This window comes from Jaculus jaculus, chromosome 15 (genome assembly GCF_020740685.1).
Source record: "Jaculus jaculus isolate mJacJac1 chromosome 15, mJacJac1.mat.Y.cur, whole genome shotgun sequence".
NCBI lineage: Eukaryota > Metazoa > Chordata > Mammalia > Rodentia > Dipodidae > Jaculus > Jaculus jaculus.
In genome coordinates this window covers 23,959,691-23,982,245 of record NC_059116.1, presented here as the reverse complement: position 1 = coordinate 23,982,245, position 22,555 = coordinate 23,959,691, and the positions used below count along the sequence as shown (strand labels likewise).

Genomic DNA, 22,555 nt, shown 5'->3' with positions numbered 1-22,555 from the left:
CTTAGTGGCTAGGCGCTTGCCTGTGAAGCATAAGGATCCCGGTTCGAGGCTCAATTCCCCAGGACCCACATCAGTCAGATGCACAAGGTGGCATACACATCTGGAGTTCATTTGCAGTGGCTGGAGGCCCTGGTGCCCCATTCTTTCTGTCTGTCTCTGTCTCTTTCTCTCTCTGTTGCTCTCAAATAAATAAATAAAAATAAGCAAATTTTTAAAAAGATAGACTCAGGGATAAGTTATGAATTATTAAGTTTATTAAGGGGGAAATCACAAACTATGAGATTTATTTATGGGCTATCTGGAGCTAGGAAAGCAAGCTAGAACAGAATTGTAAACATGTGGGAAGTTGGAATCTAGGAGCTGTTGTACGGAGACTTAGGAGAAAGCGGCATGGCATCTGCCATGTGTTTTCAGAGAAGTTAAGAGGATAAACTGTGAGGCTCAAGGAAGGAAAGAGAGAGAGCTAGAGTGAGCAGATATCAAAGCAGAGACCAAGAGAATCAGAGGAGAAATGAGTAATGAAGAGAGTTTCGCTCATGGTCACCCCGAATTTAAAGAAATTACACAGGCAGTGGAGCTTGAGTTGGTGAGAGAACCCACAAGGTAGATCTGAAAGGTGAGAAAAGTATACCCAGGGTAGATTCCGAAACCAGAGGAAAATCAGAGAAGTTAGCGCAAAAGATAAAGCAGTGATAAGCAGAAATGCATCCAAACCAAGAAACAGTTTTATGCTCTGCTTCCCCCTACCAGCCAGGCTCATGTATATCCTTGTGGTGGGAAAGGTCAGGCAGGCCAAGCAGAGAAGCTGAGCTGAGTGCAGCAGAGAGGGCTGAAGTCTGCATCCAGAAGAAGACAGGATCCTTTATAGGCAAGGTGAAGATCTGATTGGTTGGTAGATTTCAAGGGCGGATCCCTGGGCCAGCCCATCCAGGGCCTTCAGTCCAGGTAGAGGGCTAGACTGGGCAGCCAGGGTTGCTGCGGATCAGGTGTCAGACACTAGTTCTGTTCCTGCCATGCTTATGCCAGGGCTAGATGGCATGCGGGGTGCTATCTCTTGGTTCTCTCAATCTCTAACTAAAACTGCCTAAAAATAAGTTAGCTTTCTCCCTTCTTCCTTCCAGGACCAGTATCAAGAAACAAACAGTTCAGGTTTAAGGAATTGCTCAATTTGGACCAACCTGAAGCATTTGCCCACCAGGGCACAGAATTGGTTTGCACTCCCGGTATTTGGAGAGAGGCAGATAGATGGTTCTTTGTCTTTGGCAAGAGCTTATTCCTTCCTTGAGTATGCATTTTCTCCCATCTCTGACTTTTTGGGGTTCCCACTACATGAACCTACCACAGATATACCTAGAGCTGGAAAACTGCATAAACTCCTATTTTGAGCACCTATATGCCTGACACTGCTTTGCACTTGGGATCCATAGAAAAACAAAATAGGTGTTGTTTTCTTCCCCAAAGAATTCACAGTGTGGGATTTACTTACCATGCAGAGAGAGGCACAGTGCACATGGCAGAGGGAAAAGATGAAAGAAAGGTAAAGGAGAAGGTTGGATATAGGGATGAAAATGATTAGAACTAATAAATGGAGAGTGGTGACACATGCCTTGAATCCCAGCACGTAGCAAATTCTAGGTCAGCCTGGGCTTGAGTGAGACCCAACCTCAAAAAACAAAACAAGGGCTGGAGAGATGGCTTAGCGGTTAAGCGCTTGCCTGTGAAGCCTAAGGACCTCGGTTCGAGGCTCGGTTCCCCAGGTCCCACGTTAGCCAGATGCACAAGGGGGCGCACGCGTCTGGAGTTCGTTTGCAGAGGCTGGAAGCCCTGGTGCGCCCATTCTCTCTCTCTCCCTCTATCTGTCTTTCTCTCTGTGTCTGTCGCTCTCAAATAAATAAATAAATAATTTAAAAAAATAAAAATTTTAAAAAAAGTTTAAAAAAAGTGGGTATGGATTTTATCTGCATTTGGGAATCTTAGGTAACATATAAGGAATGAGTGCTATAGGTGCCCTTATAGCATTTTCTTTTTAAAGGATTTAGAAAGACTTAGATTAAGAAAAGGAAAGAGGAGAAAGCAGGAGGGAGGCAGAGGCAGGAGGAGCCTTGAATTCAAGGCCATCCTGGTACAACAGTGAATTCAGGTCGGCCTGGGCTAGAGCAAGACTCTACCTTGAACCCCCTCCCCCGCAAAAAAAAAAAAAAAAACCACCAAGGCAGGAGGGGGTTAAGGCTCAGCCCAGGGACCCAAATTGGGGTCAGTCATAGGTTCTGAATGGGGGCTGACTTAACCAATTACAATAAGGTTTAATCTTTTCAGGAATCATAATTCCAAGGAAAGGGGAAGTCCTGCCTAGGGAGGGACTCAGATTGTTTATGGGAAAACAGATCTAGGGACTCCTTTAGTCAAAAGATAAGCCAGCTCCTTCTCTGACCTCAGGCCAGGTGGAGACCGCAAGGGCAGACTCAAGAACATGCCCTTCTCTTACTTTCAGGGGTCCAGTCACCCTGAACTGCCTCAACCCCTCTGAAGAAGCAACCCTAACTTCCCTCAGGGCATTGGGACGATGATCCATCTGGCTTCTTCAAGCTTAGTGGGGTCATCATGTTTGGCAGTTGGGAAACTTCTCCACTGAGTCAATCTAAGGAACCCCAAAACTGCATTGGTTGTATGCAGGAAGGCTGTCCTGGAAGAAAATGTTGGGGAGAAAGAATGAAAGGAAGGAGTTAAGGGGCGTGGACACACAGCAAATGGTAGGTCTTTAGGGCTCCCATTCCTATAGATGTTCCAGCGTTGGGGGGCAATTAAGTTAAGTTGTTATAGGACCATCTGAGTGTGAGCTGACCGTAAGCAAAAGGAGATAAAGTTAAAACAGCAGTTGAATGCATAAGGTCCTAAAATTAATCAGGTTACTATTCGGATTATAATAGGTAGAATTTCCTTCCACCATGAAAATTCTGAAACCCACTTGTAGAACCGTTCACCCAATGACTAGTGGTGTGTCTTGCCAGGCAGATATGAAACATTGTTGGAGTTATCAGGAACTTACAAACATTCAGCCCTGATACTGGCACGTGTGCCACCCTGTGCTGCTGCGAGGATGTCTAAAAGCCATCAGATTTTGTATGAATTGCCTTTTTCATCATTCAAACCTCAGAATTAAGAAAATTCCCTGTGTCATTTAAAGCCTTCTGAGACTTTTAAAAAATATTTTTTATTCATTTTTATTTACTTATTTGAGAGTGACAGACAGAGAGAGAAAGAGGCAGGGAGAGAGAGAGAGAGAGAATGGGTGCACCAGGGCCTCCAGCCACTACAAACGAACTCCAGACGCGAGCACCCCCTTGTGCATCTGGCTAACGTGGGTCCTGGGGAACCGAGCCTCGAACCGGAGTCCTTAGGCTTCACAGGCAAGTGTTTAACCACTAAGCCATCTCTCCAGCCCAACTTTTTTTTTTTTTAAAACACCATGAGGCAGACTGTGGCCGGCCTCTTCTAATCTGTGAACTGCCCTTTGTAATTTCCTTTCTTTCTTTTTTTTTTTTTTTTTAATTTATTTATTTGAGAGCAACAGACACAGAGAGAAAGACAGATAGAGGGAGAGAGAGAATGGGCGCGCCAGGGCTTCCAGCCTCTGCAAACGAACTCCAGCCGCGTGTGCCCCCTTGTGCATCTGGCTAATGTGGGACCTGGGGAACCGAGCCTCGAACTGGGGTCCTTAAGCTTCACAGGCAAGCGCTTAACTACTAAGCCATCTCTCCAGCCCTGTAATTTCCTTTCTTTTTGGGGAGTGGGAGGAATTAGGAAATTATCATGATGATGTTGTTCATTGATTCTCCACATGTTGTAGATGTGAGATGTTCTCTCTGGAGTACAACTTAGTAAAACTGAAAGGTATTGGAGTTTAACCTGTGGAGATTTCAGTTTCCTTATTTTTCTCTTTTTTTTTTTTTTTGCTTATTTTTATTTATTTATTTGAGAGTGACAGATAGAGCAAGAAAGGCAGAGAGAGAATGTGCACACGCCAGGGCCTTCAGCCACTGCAAACAAACTCCAGATGCATGCGCCCCCTTGTGGGTCCTGGGGAATCAAGCCTCAAACCGGGGTCTTTAGGCTTCACGGGCAAGCACTTAACCACTAAGCCATCTCTCCAGCCCCATTTTTCCCATTTTAATTCCTATGAGCATAGGGGTGTTTTCTATTTTGTTTATTGTTGTATTCAGATATTAGAATAGTATCAGGCCAAACGTGGTGGCTCAGGCCTATAATCCAGGTACTCAGGAAGCTGATGCAAGAGGATCACATGTTCAAGGCCTATCTAGGCTATGGCAAGTTGAAGGCCAGCCTGGGCAATTTTGTGAGACCCAAAAGTAAAAAGTAGAAAGTTCTGCTATTTTTTATTAGTATACTTTCCTCTTTAAAGTTTATGTGTTATTTATAATCTTAGAACTAAGGGAGCTTCAAATTGTGTTTTTTTTTTTTCCCTTCAAACATATTCCAACCACAAATATACCTAGAGGTTATTGACTACATTAGAATGTATATTGAGCATTTGTTATATACTTGAGTGGGTTCTAAAGATGAATAAAATATGTTTCTAGCCCCCAAGGAAGTTGCCAGTGTTGGAATTAGGAGTGAGCTAACACTATATTAGCAGAATTCTAAATAGGGAATAGAGAGCCAACTCTTTTATTCAGTTATTGCTTCCTATTTATACCCTTTGCGAGGTTAGGGTCACCCTTTGGAACGATTCTACGTTGAGAATTCGAGTGCCATGTCAAGTCCTAGGGTTATCCCAGCATAGGAGTAATCACTTCTGATCCTGAAGTTATAAAGAAAAGAGGATTCAGGAAGTCAAAATAATGGAATATGCATACCCATTTCTAATTTGTAACTTGATTGTTCAGCTTTCAAATACTCCAGGTCCGTTAGATGAATGTGATAACAGGATCAGTTAGGGTTGAGAAAAGTAACACAAATAACCCTTAGGTGGGATATGAGACCATCCTTGTCCCAAGGAGAAGCCATTCTAAGAGACTGTCACACTCCAAGTAGCTGGGTTTAGGTAGAAAAAGAACAGTTATTTATTTGTTTGTTCATTTGTATTTATTTATGAGGGAAAGACAATGGGCATGCCAGGACCTCTAGCCACTGCAAACAGACTCTAAATGCATATGCCGTCATGTGCATCTGGCCTACCTGGGTTCTGGGGAGTCGAACCTGGGTCCTTAGGCTTTGAAGGCAAGTGCCTTGGCCGCTAAGCCATCATCCAGCCTTCCGCCATTTTTGTTTTAAAGCCAACTTAACAATTGCCAAGTAAAAGCGGGTGGAACTGTGTGCTTTCGTGCTATGTTGGCGCGCATGTGTGAGTGCTGGAGAGGCGCTGCTGACGACTTTGCCGTGTCTTTTTCAGTGTGGCGCTCCTGGCTTCTGCATCTCATCCCACAGGTAAATGCATCAATGTTCACAGTCCCTGCTCCTCCCAGTGCTCTGAGCCTGGTTCTCTCTCTGTGGACATTGGGGAAGAAAATACGAATGGTCACATATTTGAAGCTGATTTTTAAAAATTTATTTGAGAGAGAGAGAGAATATGGGTATAGCAAAGCCTCTGCCACTGCAAACTCCAGATACATGTGCCATCCTGTGAAGCTGGCTTATGTGGGTCCTGGGGAATTGAACCTGAGTCCTTTGGCTTTGCAGGCAAGTGCCCTAACCACTAAGCAATCTCTCCAGTCCAGAAGCTGCTTTTTTTTTTTTTTTTTTTTTTTTGGTTTTTCGAGGTAGGGTATCACTCTGGCTCAGGCTGACCTGGAATTCACTATGTAGTCTCAGGGTGGCCTCGAACTCTCAGAGATCCTCCTACCTCTGCCTCCTGAGTGCTGGGATTAAAGGCGTGCGCCACCACACCCGGCTAATATTTCTTGTTTATTTTTATTTATTTATTTGAGAGTTACAGAGAGAGAGGGGGGGAGAGAGAGAGAGACAGATAGAGAATGGGCGTGCCAGGGCTTCCAGCCACTGCAAACGAACTCCAAACACGTGCGCCCCCTTGTGCATCTGGCTAACGTGGGTCCTGGGGAATCGAGCCTCGAACCGGGGTCCTTAGGCTTCACAGGCAAGCGCTTAACTGCTAAGCCATCTCTCCAGCCCCCAGAAGCTGCTTTTAACCCAGTATAGTGGGAGTTAGATGCAGCTTAGCGGTAGTACACTTGGCTATTGTTGTAGCTAGGTTCACATTGCTGGTAGAAATCACCCACCAAGAGCAGCTAGTGGGGAAAAAAAGAGGGTTTTTTTTTTTTTTTTTTTTTTGGCTTATAGGCTTGAAGGGGAAGCTCCATGATGGCAGGGAAAACGACATGAGCAGAGGGTGGACATCACCCCCTGGCCAACATAAGGTGGACAACAGGAATAGAAAAGTGTGCCAAACACTGGGAAGGGGAAACTGGCTTTAACAGCCATAAGCCGGCCCCCAACAATACACTCCCTTCAGGAGATGTTAATTCCCAAATCTCCATCAGCTGGGAACCTAGCATTCAGAACATCTAAGTTTATGGGGGACACCAGAATCAAACCGCCATATTCTGCCCCTGACCCCCATAAACTGATGACCCTGCATGATATAAAATGCAATGCATTCATCCAACCTTAAAATTCCCATAGTTTTTATCAACTCCAATGATGTTCATATACATCTCCATAGTCCAAGATCTTTTAGTAGCCATAATACCAAAAATTTACCTCAAAAAAAACCCCATAATGGCACAGAATAAGCATTCACACTGCAAAAGATGGCATTGGGCATAGCAAAGAAATACTCAAGCAATACATGATTTTAAACAACCAGGGCAAACATCAAACTCTAGCTTAAAGTCCAACAACTCTAGCCACTGACAAATCTCCAAGTCTGATAATTCTAACCAGCAACAAGTCTCTGGAATTCCAATTCCGCCCCTCCATATAGGCTACTCACAGTCCTGGAAAACTTCATCAGGGCCGGCAGCTTTCCTTAGCAGCCATCTCCTGGTCCCGGCATCTCCACTGGGTCTCCACTGCAAGCCACGGTTCATCCTCATGGCCCCATGGGGTCTCCATGCAGGCATCCAGCAAACCTGCTTCACACTGCCCATAGCCATTTCCAAAACACAAGACCATGTTGCAAACGCAATGATCCTCTCATTCCTGCATTTCTAATACTCCACAATACCAGGTAGGGTGCCACTTTGTTAGTCCAGGGTGAATAAAGCAGACTTTGAAGAACAGGACACTCCTTGAGCGCTCAGGCCCCTTCAAAAGAGTCTACATTCTTCCTGTTGCCCCAGTGCAGGTCAGCTGACCCAATCTCAATAGTTGTTATCTCTCAAACAATTTGCAGGTAAACAGGCAGCAGTTTTGGCGCAAAGATTTTTTTTTTCCTGTGCCATATCCCTCTGCTCACACCAGTTCATTTCTATGCAAAGCAACCCTGCACAACTTCTCAGGACACGGGCATAACAGCAAGCTTCTCACACAAACTATCTTTAGTCCAGTCCAAGCAAAGCCCTTTCTCATTCTCCCAAGCCAAACTTCACAGTCCATAGTTCTTACTGCATTCAGGCTTTTCAATCTGACCAGAATAGTCCATCAGGCTGTACTTACAGCACTACAAGGCGTCTCTTAGGCCAAAGTTTCAAATCCTTCTACATTCCTCTTGAAAAATCAGCTCCAAAAGGCTGAAGCCACACAGTCAGGTGTCTAGCAGCAATCCCACTCCTCGGTACCACTTTACTGTTGCAGTCAGGTTCACATTGCTGGTAGAAATCACCCAACCAAGAGCAGCTTGTGGGAAAAAAATAGGTTTATTTTGGCTTACAAGCTTGAGGGGGAAGCTTCATGATGGCAGGGGAAATGACAACATGAGCAGAGAGTGGACATCACCCCCTGGCCAACATCAGGTGGACAACAGGAACAGAAGAGTGTGCCAAACACTGGCAAGGGGAAACTGGCTATAACACCCATAAGCCCACCCCCAACAATACACTCCCTCCAGGAGGTGTTAATTCCCAAATCTCCATCAGCTGGGAACCTAGCATTTTGAACACCTAAGTTTATGGGAGACACCTGAACCAAACCGCCACAGCTATCATGCACAAGGCCCTGCAAAAACTAAAACTGAACAAATACTTCATTATGAATTTGTTTCCCAGAAATTTATTCTTATTCCTACTTGATTTTTTAATTATATTTTTTGATATTTAAAAAAACTTAATTAGAGCCAGGTGTGGTGGTGCACACCTTTAATCCCAGCACTCGGGAGGCCGGGGTAGGTGGAGTGCTGTGAGTTTGAAGGGCCACCTTGAGACTACATAGCGAATTCCAGGTCATTCTGGGCTAGATCAAGACCCTGCCTCAAAAAAATAAAAGTCTACAAAATGCTGGGATCCATTATGACATCTTCATATGAGCATGTCATTATATTGTGCTTATTGTTTATTTCTTCTTGAACTCTCTTGTTGGTCCCTATTCTTCTCCCAAAATAGTCTCCCTTCAACTTTTATGTCATATGTAAACATTTACATATTAGTAAGCCTAGGTGCTACATATGCGAGAAAATATGCAATATTTGTATTGCTGAGTTTGGCTTGATTTGCTTAATATGGTAGTTCCCAATTCCATTCATTTTCCTGCAAATGACATAATTTTGTTCTTCTTTATGGCTGAGTAAAAACTTTATTGTGTGTTCATCATTCATTGTTGCCAGACACCTTTACTGATTCCATAATTTGGTTATTTTACAAGCACTTAAAAAATATTTTTATTGGGCTGGGCATGGTGGCGCATGCCTTTAATCCCAGCACTCAGGAGGCAGAGGTAGGAGGATCACCGTGAGCTCAAGGCCACCCTGAGACTACAGAGTGAATTCCAGGTCAGCCTGAACTAGAGTGAGACCCTACCTCGAAAAGCAAAACAAAACAAAAAAATGTTTTTATTGGCTGGAGAGGTGGCTTAGTGGTTAAGCGCTTGCCTGTGAAGACAAAGAACCCCAGTTCAAGGCTCGATTCCCCGGGAGCCACCTTAGCCAGATGCACAAGGGGGCGCATGCATCTGGAGTTTGTTTGCAGTGGCGAGTGGCCCTGGCACGTCCATTCTCTCTCTCTATCTGCCTCTTTCTCTGTCTGTCTGTCGCTCTCAAATAAATAAATAAAATAAACAAAAAATTTTTTTTAGTTTTTTTTGAGAGAAAGAAAGGAATAATGGAGAGAAACAGGCACACCAGGACCCCTTGCTAACGTGGGTCCTGGGGAATCGAGCCTCGAACTGGGGTCCTAAGGCTTCACGGGCAAGCGCTTAACCGCTAAGCCACCTCTCCAGCCCAAATGTAGTTTTAATTTATGTTTTATTTCCCTGATGGCTAGAGATATTAAACTTTTTTTTCAGACGATTATTGGCCAGTTGTACTTTTAAAAGCCTTTTTTATTGACAATTTCCATAAATATAGACAATATACCATGATTATAATCCCCTCCCACCACTACCTTAAATCTACCCCTTCCCAAATCCCCTCTCCAGTGTCTTGAAGTGTTCTCCCAATGGGACTTTCAAAGTGTTAGGTCTTAAATTAAGGCCTGTTTTTTTTTTTTTTTTAATTTTTATTTATTTGAGAGAGAGAGAGAGAGAGAATGGGTACGCCAGGGCCTCCTGTCACTTCAAATGAATGCCACAAACATGTGCCAACTTGTGCGTCTGGCCTTATGTGAGTGCTGGGGAATTGAACCCAGGCTATCAGGCTTTCCAAGTAAGTGCCTTTAACAACTGAGCCATGTCACCAGCCCTGTTTTTTGTTTTGTTTTAAAATACAGAGTGCTTCATGAATTTGCATGTCATCCTTTTCAGGGGCCATGCTAATTTACTCTGTATTGTTCCAATTTTAGTATATGTGCTGCTATAGCAAGTACAAGTCTTGTTTTAAATATTTTATTTATTTATTTATTTACTTGAGAGAGAGAGAGAGAGGGTGGAGGAGATGTAGGTAGAGAGAATGGGCATGCCAGGGCCTCTAGCCACTGCAAACAAACTCCAGACACATGCACCACCTCGTGCCTCTGGCTTACATGGGTACTGGGGAATCAAACCTGGGACTTTAGGCTTTGCAGGCAAGCACCTTAACCACTAAACTATCTTTTCAGCCCCCCTTTTTGAAAGAAATTATTTATTTTTTTCTCAATTTTTATTAACATCTTTCATGATTATAAAAAATATCTTATGGTAATACCCTCCCTACCCCCATTTTCCCCTTTGAACCTCCACTCTCCATCATATTCCCTCCCCCTCTCAATCAGTCTCTCTTTTATTTTGATGTCGTGATCTTTTCTTCCTCATATGATGATCTTGTGTAGGTAGTGTCAGGCACTGTGAGGTCATGGATATCCAGGCCATTTTATGTCCGGAGGGAGCATGTTGTAAGGAGTCCTACCCTTCCTTTGGCTCTTACATTCTTTCTGCCACCTCTTCCGCATTAGACCTGAGCCTTGGAAGCTGTGATCGAGATGTTAGTCAGTACTCCAGTCACTTCTTTCCAGCACTATGATACCTTCTGAGTCATGCCAAGGTCACTGCCATCTGAAAAGAGAAGATTCTCTACCCAAAATGAGAGTAGCATAACTGTAAGGGTATGAATACTAAGAGAAGTGCTTACTGGGTGGATTGATAAGCATAGTATATACATTTTTCCAGATATCAGCCAATGTTACACCCTTAGGGCTCATGACTACCCCTGTTTTAAGTTTTCAGTATCAGGGATGTATTCCCCCCCCATGGAGCGGGCCTCCAGTCCAATTGGAGGGCAGTTGGTTTCCACCATGACAGACCTGCCACTATTGCACCGTTGGATCCTTTGGCCTGGCTGGCCAATTGTAAGGCTTGCAGTGTCCACTATTGAGTATCTTCACTGGTGGTATCTCTTTCTCCCATTGAACTGCATGTAGAATGGCTTCTTCCAGCTTTCTATCAGCTGATCTACATCGAGGAGGTTATCAACTCAGTTCCAGCAGGATTTCTCAGTGGCCTTGCAGCCCAAGTATGTGGAGTCTTCAGCAATAGGGTCTTACCGTCTATTCCTGGTGGGAAACCAAGGGCCTCAGCAATGGCCTATAATGTTTTGGGGGCATCAGGGACCTCCCTGGCCAACAACTCACTGGAGGTATTCTGGGATGTTTCTTATCTGGTTACATTTTGGTCACTTTCTTGCCTGGTCTCTGGTATGTTTCTTATATGGTTACATTTTTGTCACTTTCTTCCCTGGTCTCTGGGATGTTTCATATCTGAGTTACATTTTGGTCACTTTCTTCCCTGGTCTCTGGGATGTTTCATGTCTGGTTACAGTTTGGTCACTTTCTTCCATTTCTTTTTTTTTTTTTTTCTCAATTTTTATTAACATTTTCCATGATTATAAAAAATATCCCATGGTAATACCCTCTCCCCCTACTTTCCCCTTTGAAATTCCACTCTCCATCATATCCCCTCCCCCTCTCAATCAGTCTCTCTTTTATTTTGATGTCATGATCTTTTCTTCCTCTTATGATGGTCTTGTGTAGGTAGTGTCAGGCACTATGAGGTCATGGATATCCAGGCCATTTTATGTCTGGAGGGAGCACATTGTAAGGAGTCCTGCCCTTCCTTTGGCTCTTATATTCTTTCCACCACCTCTTCCGCATTAGACCCTGAGCCTTGAAAGGTGTGATCGAGATCTTACTCAGTATGCCAGTCACTTCTTTCCAGCACTATGATACCTTCTGAGTCATCCCAAGGTCACTGCCATCTGAAAAGAGAAGATTCTCTACCCAAAGTGAGAGTAGTGTTAATATAAGGGTATAAATATTAAGAGAAGTGCTTACTGGGTGGTTTGATAAGCATAGTATATACTTTTTTCCAGACATCAGCCGATGTTACACCCCTAGGGCTCATGACTACCCTGTTTTCAGTTTTCAGTATCAGGGATGTATTCCCCTGCACCCCCATGGAGCAGGCCTCCAGTCCAATCGGAGGGCAGTTGGTTTCCACCATGACAGACCTGCCACTATTGCACCGTTGGATCCTTTGGCCTGGCTGGCAAATTATAAGGCTTGCAGGGTCCACTGTTGAGTATCTTCACTGGTGGTATCTCTTTCTCCCATTGAACTGCATGTAGAATGGCTTCCTTCAGCTTTCTGTCAGCCCAATAATTCTTAATAAAATATATTTTAAACTTTATTTATTTATTTGAGAGAGAGAGAGAGAGAGAGAGAGAGAGAGAGAGAGAGAGAGCGAGCGAGCATGAGTGCATATCAGGGCCTCTAGCCACTGCAAATGCACTCCAGAAGCATGTGCCACCTTGTGCATTTGGCTTATATGGGTATTGGTCAATCGAACCTGGGTTCTTAGGCTTCATAGACTAACCCTTAACCACTAAGCCATCTCTCCAGCCTCCACATACTTTTAAACTCTCATTTGTTCCTCCATTCTCATGGAATTTATTCTGTCAAGTGCTCTGGTGTTTTGGCTGTCTTTCTTCCTTCTGTGCATACAGGATTACTTCTAGAATCATTTATACTGCTTCTTCCTTCTGTGCATACAGGATTACTTCTAGAATCATCTACACTGCTTCTTCCTTCTGTGCGTACAGGATTACTTTTAAAATCATCTATACTGCCAGGTTAGTTGGCCTGCATTGCTTTAGTTTGTTCTTATCTTGGAAAGTCTTTATTTCTGTATCACTTTAAAAAGATAACAGCAGTGGGTATAGTAATTTTGACTGACTTTCAGGTCTTGAAATCATTTTTTTTTTTCCTGGTTTCTGCTAAGAGTGTGGATGCTATTCTGAGGAGTTTGTCTTTGTGACTTGATATCTTTTCATTGCAGATTTATTTATTTTTGGTTTTTCAAGGTAGGGTCTCACTCTAGCCCAGGCTGACCTGGAATTCACTATGTAGTCTCAGGGTGGCCTTGGGGATTAAAGACATGTGCCACCATACCTGGCAATATATTTTTTTTTATTTACTATGTAGTCTTATATTTTTAATTATAACATGTCCTGAAAAGGAGGTTCTTTTCTGCCCTCTTGTTACCTCATAAAGTTGACTTGAACATGAGTTTTGGAGGGCACAAATCACATTCAAATCCTTGCAGAAGTTCATGTCACCCATAACACAGTCACATCTATGTGTAGAATGGCAAAATCACATGCTTTATTGGCCATGCTCCTTACAACGGGGCGGAAAAGGACTTGAAGCCCTGAAACTTTTTTCTGGCTCTCTCATGATGTCACCTCTAAAAGTCTTATTTTTCAGGGGCTACAGCGAGGGCTCTGTGGTTTGTGCATATGTATGTGCCTGTGCAGCCCCCCCATATGCTGGCCTGTGGGGGGGGGGGGGACATTTGGATGTCTCGCTCCATTGCTCTTCCATCTGGTATCAGTTTTGAGCCAGAATCTCTTTTTACTGTTTCCAGAGCTTGTGAGTTTCCACGGATTCATGGGTCTCTGCTCCACTGTGGGGCTGGGGTTACAGGCATGCGTGACCACTCCTGACTGTTTTACATCCTATCTGGAGATTTGAACTCAAGCAGTCTGAGGCACCCCCTCAGGCTCTCTTGCTTGTGCAGGAAGCGCACCTAACCACTGAGCATCCCTCCAGCCCGCGGGTGTTTTCAGTTGCTCCAGACTCTTTGACTGAGTCTCCTCAGGGAGCCCTCGAGAGGGAGCAGAGCTCGTAGATGGCATATGGCATAGCTGAGCCTCTGTCTGTCTCCTGTAGATAATTTGAACTACCTTTTCCTTAATGCATGACTGTCCATCTGTCCACAGTGACGCCTGTCCATTTCTAATTTATTAGAGAGAGGGAGATATACAGTGAACAGAGTTAGTGAGAGTGGGCACTCCAGCCACAGTCAACAAGCTCCAGACACACGAACCACCATATGCATCTGGCTTACTTGGGACCTGGAGAATTGAATCTGGGTCCTTAGACCTCTCAGGCAAGTGCCTTAACCATGAAGCCATCTCTCCAGCCCTTCTCTGCCTTTTAACTTCAAAGCCTTGGAAAGTTATACTTGCTAATTCCCCTGGCTTATCTGTTCATTTGCTTCCTGAACTGTTTCCAATGTACTAGTATAAATAATTTTGGGGAACTGGAAAGATGGCTTGGCAGTTAAGGCACTTGCCTATGAAGCCTAAGGACCCAGGTTCAACTCCCCAGTACTTAAATAAACCAGATGCACAAGGCGGTGCATGTATCTGAGGTTCATTTGCAGTGGCTAGAGGCCCTGGTATGCCCATTCTCTCACTCTTGCTCTCTCTCTCTCTCTCTCTCTCTCTTTCTCTCTCTCTCTGTGCATATGTGTATATATGTCTGCCTCTTTCTCAAATAATTAAATAAATAAAACATTTAATTTTTTTTTTTTTTTTTGCCTGATGAGACCGCCTTTGCTTCAGCTAAAAGATGATTCTTATTTACCATTTTATGGGGGACACCTGAATCAAACCACCACACAGGTCTTTCAGATAGATATGCTTGTTCCAGCAGCTTATTTGCTATTGTGTTGTTTGGTGCTAGCCACAGGGGACACGGGGAGGTGTAAGTGGAGAGAAACTGCTCTCAGGATCTTATAGTTCTAGGAGGTAGGGCAGACTCCCTTTTCCACCCTTCTTTTCCTCTCCCCTTCCATCCCTTCCCTTCCCCCATTCCGCCCTCTCTTCCTTCCTTCCTCTCTCTGTTTCTTTCTCCCTCCCCCTCTCATTTATGGGATGAGTTCAGGATCTAGATACGGGTCATCTCATTGGCAACCTCCCTAGGTCCGGGGTTTGATCTTGATTTTCCTCCCTTCCAGTCTAGCGCTGACCATTCCGCTGCTCTCAAAAGCTGGGGCTCAGCTCTAACGGTTACCAGTGCACCTGTGAATTTAGCAAACAGCCCCCCACCCCCCCACGGAGTGGACGATAGGATGCCAAGAGGGGGCACAGCCTGCAGGGGCTCCGGGTCCCAGCTTGAATCGATCGTTCCCCCTCCCCCCCGCCACCGTTCCCCATTGTCGCCTTGCCTGCGCTGCCCTTCCGCTCTCACTGGGAGGGAAAACTGGGCACAGGCCAAGAGCCAACAGCTGCACCAGAAACACAGCAAATTCTCCACGGATGTCCCTTCCGCATGCCGAGCAGGGACCGCTGGCCTCTCTGGCAGTCTGCTGTCCCAGGGTTATCTTGGCTGTCGCTTCTGTGGAGGAAGGGACCTCAGAATAGACCATGTGCATCCTACACTAGAGATCTGAGCCTGATGGCGTGGCTCACAGGATCCCTCTACCATCTCACATCCCAAGTGGACACTGGAAGTATCCAGTGGGATTGTGACCCAAGTACAAGAACTCTTTTTTTTTTTTTTTTTCGAGGTAGGGTCTCCCTCTAGCCCAGGCTGACTTGGAATTCACTATGTAGTCTCAGGGTGGCCTTGAATTCATGGCAATACTCCTACCCCTGTCTCCCAAGTGCTGGGATTAAAGGTGTGTGTCATCATGCCAGGCTTGCTTGCCTGCTTTCTTTCTTTCTTTCTTTTTAAATTTATTTATGCATTTGAGAGAGAGAGAGAGAGAAAGGGGCAGATACAGAGAATGGGCATGCCAGGGCCTGTAGCCACTGCAAACTCCAGACACATGTGCCACCTTGTACATCTGGTTTTACATGGATATTGGAGTATTGAACCTGGGCCCTTTTGCTTCTGTGGGGGAAGAGAACCTCAGAATATACTGTGTGCATCACACACTAGAGATCTGAGCCTAGTGATGTGGTTTTCAGGATCCCTCCATCAACACACATCCCAAGTGGACACTGGAAGTATTCAGTGGAATTGTGACCCAAGTTCAAAAACTATTTTTTTAAAAAAATTATTTATTTATTTGAGAGAGAGAGAGAGGAGAAAGGCAGATAAAGATAATGGACATGCCAGGGCCTCTAGCCACTGCAAATGAACTCCAGACCACATGTGCCACCTTGTGCATCTGGCTTTACATGGGTACTGGGGAATTGAACCGTGTCCTTTGGCTTTGCAGACAAGCATTTTAACTGCTAAGCCATCGCTTCAGCTCAAGGACAAGAACTCTCTCTCTCTCTCTTTTTTGATTTTCAAGGTAGGCTCTCACTCTAGCTCAGGCTGACCTGGAATTTGCTATGTAGTCCCAGGCTCGAACTCACAATGATCCTCCTACCTCTGCCTCCTGAGTGCCGGGATTATGGGATTAAAGGTGTGTGCCACCATGCCCTGCTAAGAACTCCGGACCTCATGACAGACTATGGCAAACCAGTCCCAAGAAACCATTTCAGCTAGGTAGATACGTGGGCATGAACAAACAAGTAAATATCAGTTACAATAAGGAAATTTGCCTTCCAGAGAAATAGAATTCAGTACTTTATACTAGATGCTTGATTAAATCATTTGAGATTGCTTAGAGGGTTCATGTTGTGCCTTTTGCAATGCTTTTTTTTTTTTTTTTTTTTTTTTTTGTGAGGTCCGGGGGATGGAACACAGAGCCTTGCTCATACTAGGCAAATATTCTACCACCGGACTAAATCCCAGCCTGACATGCTTGATTAATAGGCAAAGTAGTGAAGGAAATAGCTGCCTGCATGCCCAATAAACAGTGAGTCCTTAGGAAAACCAGCCCTGCACTATAGTCTGCTCCTACCTGAGACAAAAGCTACCCAGAGGTTTGCAGGACCAGCCTCCAGCCGTGTCAGGAATCCCAGATTTGAAAGGATTAAGCTATCTGCTGTGGAAATGCTTAATTCCTTTTCTTGGGCAGTTTTGGAAGGCTTTCTGCTTTCTTAATCTCCTGACTTCTTGTTTGTGACCAAGTTCGAATTCCGGGGAGGGAAGCAGCCAGCATGCGTGATTCTTTCCTCTTCTAAGAAGTGGAACTCAAAGAATGAACTGACTTCACGAGGAATGAATGTCCCCTTTGGGCCTTTGACTGAAATGACTATGCATGCTTGGTCTGGCCTCTGTGCTAAAATGAAAAAAAAAAAAGACATCAGGGGAATACATTCATGTTCTCTTTTTTTTTTTTTTTAGACATAAAGCTAAATTAAGAAGAAGAAAAGGGGCTAGAGAGATAGCTTAGTGGTTAAGGCACTTACTTGCCTGCAAAGCCAAAGGATCCAGATTTGATTCCCCAGGACCCACATAAGCCAGATGCACAAGGGGGGTGCATGCGTCTGGATTTGCAGTGGCTGGAGGACCTGGCGTGCCCATTCTCCCCCCCCCCCACCTGCCTCTTTCTTTCTCTCAAATAAGTAAAAATTGCTTAAAAAGGAAGACAAAAAGCATCTTCAAAGAACATGTTTCCTCCCTTACCCTCTCCCTCATGTGGGATGGCTGGCTTGGTGGAGGATGCTTTTAGGGTCTGGATTTACCCAGCAGAGTTTTCTGGCTCTACTGTTCAGCAATTAAACCATCTGAGTTACAGAGGAGATCACAGACCCTGGCCGAGTTGTTACAAGGACTGAAAGACAGAAAGTCTCATCATCTCACATCCAGGCCTGCGCAGCACACTGTTATTACCTTGTTACTCTTACCGGAAGGCGACACAGTAGCAGAGCCCCAGGGCTTGCTGGAGGGAATGTAGTGGCAGAAGACCCTGGATGTTACCCAGGGTGGCTTGGGGCAGAGGGGCCAGGTGGGAGGCCGCGTGGGCCACCGTGTCATGAGTGCTGTGTTCCCCAGGTGATCTGCTCGGCGTCTTGGACTTCCCGTTCCTGTATTCCTCCAGGTTCCACGGCGGCTGCTGCGCCAGGTAATCTTTTATTTTTATCTTTATTTTTTTTAAATTTTTTTTATTTATTTGAGAGCGACAGACACAGAGAGAAAGACAGGTAGAGAGAGAGAGAGAATGGGCGCGCCAGGACCTCCAGCCTCTGCAAACGAACTCCAGACGCGTGCGCCCCCTTGTGCATCTGGCTAACGTGGGACCTGGGGAACCGAGCCTCGAACCGGGGTCCTTAGGCTTCACAGGCAAGCGCTTAACCGCTACGCCATCTCTCCAGCCCATGCCAGGTAATCTTGATGCCTGTGCTCTCTGCCACTGGCCGTGTCTTCATCTCTGTGCAGCCCAGGGCTCCTACAGGGAGCTTGAATGAGTTGCAGAAGTGAGTGGAAGATACATCTGGGAGACAGCTCCCTCTGTCCTCAGCAAGCTGTTACTGAACGCCTACCTGCGGGTGCTCAGGGACAGCCTGGGCCCAACAGGACCCCTGGCCTTCAAGTGTGCCACAGCCAGCTTGTAAAGAGCTGGACTTCCAATGCCACTTTCCCTCCACAACCGAATCTCACCCTGAATTTCAATGTATAAAACTGATGAGGGGCTGCAGAGATGGCTTAGTGGTTAAGGTGCTTGCCTGTGTAGCCTAAGGACCCAGGTTGGATTCTCCAGGTCCCATGTCAGCCAGATGCACATGGTGGCGCATGCATTTGGAGTTTGTTTGCAGTAGCTAGAGACCCTGGTACATCCATACTTTCTCTCTTTACCTGCCTCCCCCCCACAATAAATAAACAATATTTTGTTGTTGTTGTTTTCTTGAGGTAGGGTCTCACTCTGGTCCAGGTTGATCTGGAATTCACTCTGTAATCTCAGGGTGGCCTCGAACTCATGGTGATCCTCCTACCTCTGCCTCCCGAGTGCTGGGATTAAAGGTGTGCGCCACCATGCCTGGCTAACAATATTTTTAAAAGAAACTTATGAAACTGACTCCTTTCAAGGGGAGACTTGAGAGTCCTCTTGGCTTCTACCTTGGCCTCCGTCTTGCTCCCAGAGGCAACCTTCAAAATACCTCCACTGAGCCCAAGACTCACTAGGGCATGGTGGGCAACAGCAACCAGGAGGTGTCTAGACAACAAGGTGGGCAGAAGTGTTTGGCCCTGATAAGGACAGGGATGGAGACCAGCCTGTTTCTGAACAGAGTACGTCATGCCTCTCAGGTGCATTAGGGCAAAAAAGGTGAAAAAAAAATCAATATTGTAGACTTTGTTTCTGCATTTGAGCCTTAAAATGATTGCATTTATCTCCTTCAGAATAGTTTCAGGGAAGCACTAATAATACTCCCTTCCTGTTGCTGTCCGTTTGATCAGTTTATTCACTTTCCTGTTAGCTGGGGTTATGCTGCTGGGGCACCTGGGCATTGGTTTCCTTTTTTTTTTTTTTTTAATTTTAATTTTTATTTATTTATTTGAGAGCGACAGACAGAGAGAGAAAGAAGCAGAGAGGTAGAGAGGCGAGTGGGCGCGCCAGGGCCTCCAGCCACCGCAAACGAACTCCAGATGCGTGCGCCCCCTTGTGCATCTGGCTAACGTGGGTCCTGGGGAATCAAGCCTTGAACCAGGGTCCTTAGGCTTCACAGGCAAGCGCTTAACCGCTAAGCCATCTCTCCAGCCCGCATTGGTTTCCTTTTGAGGGTGATTGTTGGGCAGCATGGGCAAGCAGGGTCTGTGGCAGGCAGGAAGGGGGAGGTGGACGTTTGTTTGAGTATTTGGAACAGAGAAGAGCATTCACAGCTCAATGGTGTTGGCTTTGTGGAACATTCTGGTTCTATTTCTGCCCCTTTTAATCTGTAGCTTTCTTGTAACTCAACATTAGAAGCCAGGTCTTGTTATTTTAATGAGTTGTGGATGTTTGCTTGCCTTGACCGAAGTCTCTATTATGCTTTACCCCTCCTGGCTTCAGTAGAAAGCTTAACATTTGTCAAGAATGTTTTCTCCGTATCATTCCACTGGCTCCTCCATGGTCACATCTCAAACTAGGAATTGTCACCTTCAGGAGGTCCTGGGGAAGTTTATTTATTTATTTTAGTTCTTAAAAATAATTTATTTATTGGAGAGAGAGCTAGAGACATAGAATGGACAAGCCAGAACCTCTAGCCGCTGCAAATGAACTCCAGATGCATGCGCCACCTCATGCATCTGGTCTACATGGGTACTGGGGAATCGAACCTGAGTCCTTTGGCTTTGCAGACAAGCATCTTAACTGCTAAGCCGTCTCTCCAGCCCTGAGTTTTTTATTTTTTATTTGAGAGAGAGAAAGGAAAAATAGTGGTGTACCAGGCCTTAGCCACTGCAAACGAACTCAAAACACATATGCCACCCTGTGTGCATACCTCACCTGTACACATGCCTCACCTTGTGCATCTGGCTTATGTGGGTCCTGGGGAGTTGAACCTGGGTCCTTAGGCTTCGCAGGCAAGCACTGTAACTGGTAAGCCCTCTTTCCAGTCCCCTGGGGAATTTTAGAAAGGATCATATGCAGACTTGGGGGGAGGGGGTAGCTATGAGCTGGAAGAGGGCACCTCTCATTCCCAGGATTCTTTGTGAACAAGTCAAGCAATAGGAAGAAGTCCAGGATGCCTCCCTAAGCGTGCCTGTTACACTCTGGGATTAGCTTATCCTAGCCACGTCTGCTCTCAGGGAACCGGTCAAGGTGGAGTCCTGCCCTTCCTCTGGCTGGAGGTGAAGAGAGGGAGAGACCAGCAGAATGGGAGATTGGACAGCTCCTGTGATGTTCGTTCCTAGATGCAGAGGGTTGGAAGCCACCAACAAGGGGCCCCCAGAGCAGGGTTGCCCAGTTCTGCCCCAGCTCTCACAGCCAGGGGCAGACTGGAGCACCTTCTGTCCCTGTGGTGACTGTATTGCACTTTGGTTGCTGTGACATACTTGAGAGAAAGTTTAAAGGACAAGGGTCTATCTGGGCTTATGGTCTCAGAACTTTCTGCCCAAGGTTGGCCAGCTCCATTACTGGGGCCTGATGGGAGGCAATAAAAAAAAAATGTGTGTGACAGCCAGGAAGAAGAGAAGTGAGGCAGGAAGGGAAGGGGCGGGAGACAAGAGACGTCCTGCAGAGGCATGTTCTCAGAGATCTAGTTCCTGTCAGCAGGTGCCGCCTCTTGATGTTTCCATCACTTCTCAATAGTTCCTTTAAACTGTGAATGTGTCAATGGATTAGTCCATTCATGAAGTCAGTTCCCTTATGGTCTGCCCACTCCCCCAAAGCCCTACCTCTGAACACTGTTTACATCAGACACCAAGTCTTCAGTACGTGAGCTTTGGTGTGGGGACGGGGGAGTCATTTTATGTCCCTGGATTCTAACTGTGCTTTAGTATCCTTGACAATAAAACAAGACTTTGGGGCTAGCTGATGTTTCTGATTTAAAAGTCTCTGGATTAGGTAAAATAGGATATGAGAACTGCTGTGCTCATTTAAAGGACACAGAACCCAAGGCAAGAGAAAAGGAGAAAAAGGGCAGGCTTGGTCAGACTCCTGAGGGTCAGTGAGCACAGCTAAGAATAGAAATCCAGTTCACTTGATCTGCTTGGGTAAGTCCACTGCTTACCCACAGGGTACGAGATTGACATCTTAATCCGCAGCTTAATCCTGCTGATGCTAGTCTGAATGAACTTGGCATGTCACTAGGATCAAGCACACCGAAACATACACAGGGAAAACTCAATAGCTACCCCTGCGTCTGAACTAGAGTGTGGCTGTGAAACTGAGCGAATGAAGTGAAGTCCATATTTCTGTGAAATTCAGCCCCAGGTATGCTTGCTCTGGTTTAACCTGACGAGAAATGCTTTAATATAGACACCCTCAAGAACCTGTCCCCAGTGATTCACTTCCTCCAGCACCACCTTCTCTTTTTTTTTTTCAAATATTTACTTATTTATGGGAGGGAGAGAAAGAGGCAGATAGAAAGAGAAAGAATGAACATGCCAGGGCCTCCAGCCACTACAAACGAACTCCAGACGCATGCATCTGGCTTTACATGGGTACTGGAGAATCAAACCTGGGTCCTCTGGCTTTTAAGTGCCTTAGCCGCTACACCATCTCTCCAGTCCTAGGCACCACTTTTTAAAGCTTGTAGTACCTCCCCAAATAGTGTCACCATTTAGGGACCTTCAATACATGAGCCTTTGGGGAGACACTATTACCAGACCATAACACTGTCATATATGTACTTTTTTTTCTTCATGATTTATCTAGAGTCCTCTCCAGTTTCTATACCTCTCTCACCTCCAGTGAAATGCTTCCTTCATAGCTCCCTGGAAAGATAGAGCTTTTCAGAGTTTATGAATGTTTTTATTCAGAGATACTTAGAAGGCACAAATACACTGGAGGTGGTATAATGATTAGAACTTGATTGGTAAACTGGGTGTGGTGGTGCCCACTGTAACTTCAATACACAGGAGGCTGAGCTGGGAAGGTTGAAGATCCAGGCTAGTGAGACCCTGTTTCTTTATTTTATTTTATTTTTATTTATTTATTTGAGAGAGACAGAGAGAGAAAGAGTGGGCACACTAGGGCATCCAGCCATTGCAAATGAACTCCAGATGCATGTGCCACCTTGTGCATCTGGCTTACATGGGTCCTGGGGAATCGAACCTGGGCCCTTTGGCTTTGCAGGCAAATGCCTTAACTACTTAGCCATCTCTCCAGCACCCCTGTTTCTATTAAAAACAATAGAGGGAGGAAAGCATTGGCTGGTAAGATGGTATAAAAGCTAGTTCACTATTGGCTAAATGAA

General features: G+C 45.4%; 1 protein-coding gene and 1 non-coding gene across 5 annotated transcripts in view; one reads left to right on the top strand and one right to left on the bottom strand.

Annotated features, from left to right (window-relative positions):
* Positions 1 to 22,555, top strand: part of Tmem241 (transmembrane protein 241) — a 152,061-nt gene that overhangs the window by 65,295 nt on the left and 64,211 nt on the right. For all 4 annotated transcript variants that reach the window (XM_045135129.1, XM_045135132.1, XM_045135131.1 and 1 more), the window contains 2 exons: positions 5,411 to 5,445; positions 17,715 to 17,784. In XM_045135129.1, the coding sequence (XP_044991064.1) occupies positions 5,411 to 5,445; positions 17,715 to 17,784 (105 nt within the window). The remainder of the gene's footprint in view (positions 1 to 5,410; positions 5,446 to 17,714; positions 17,785 to 22,555) is intronic.
* On the bottom strand, positions 9,824 to 9,929 carry LOC123455168. Its single transcript, XR_006633726.1, has one exon. It is a non-coding gene; the product is annotated as a U6 spliceosomal RNA (small nuclear RNA).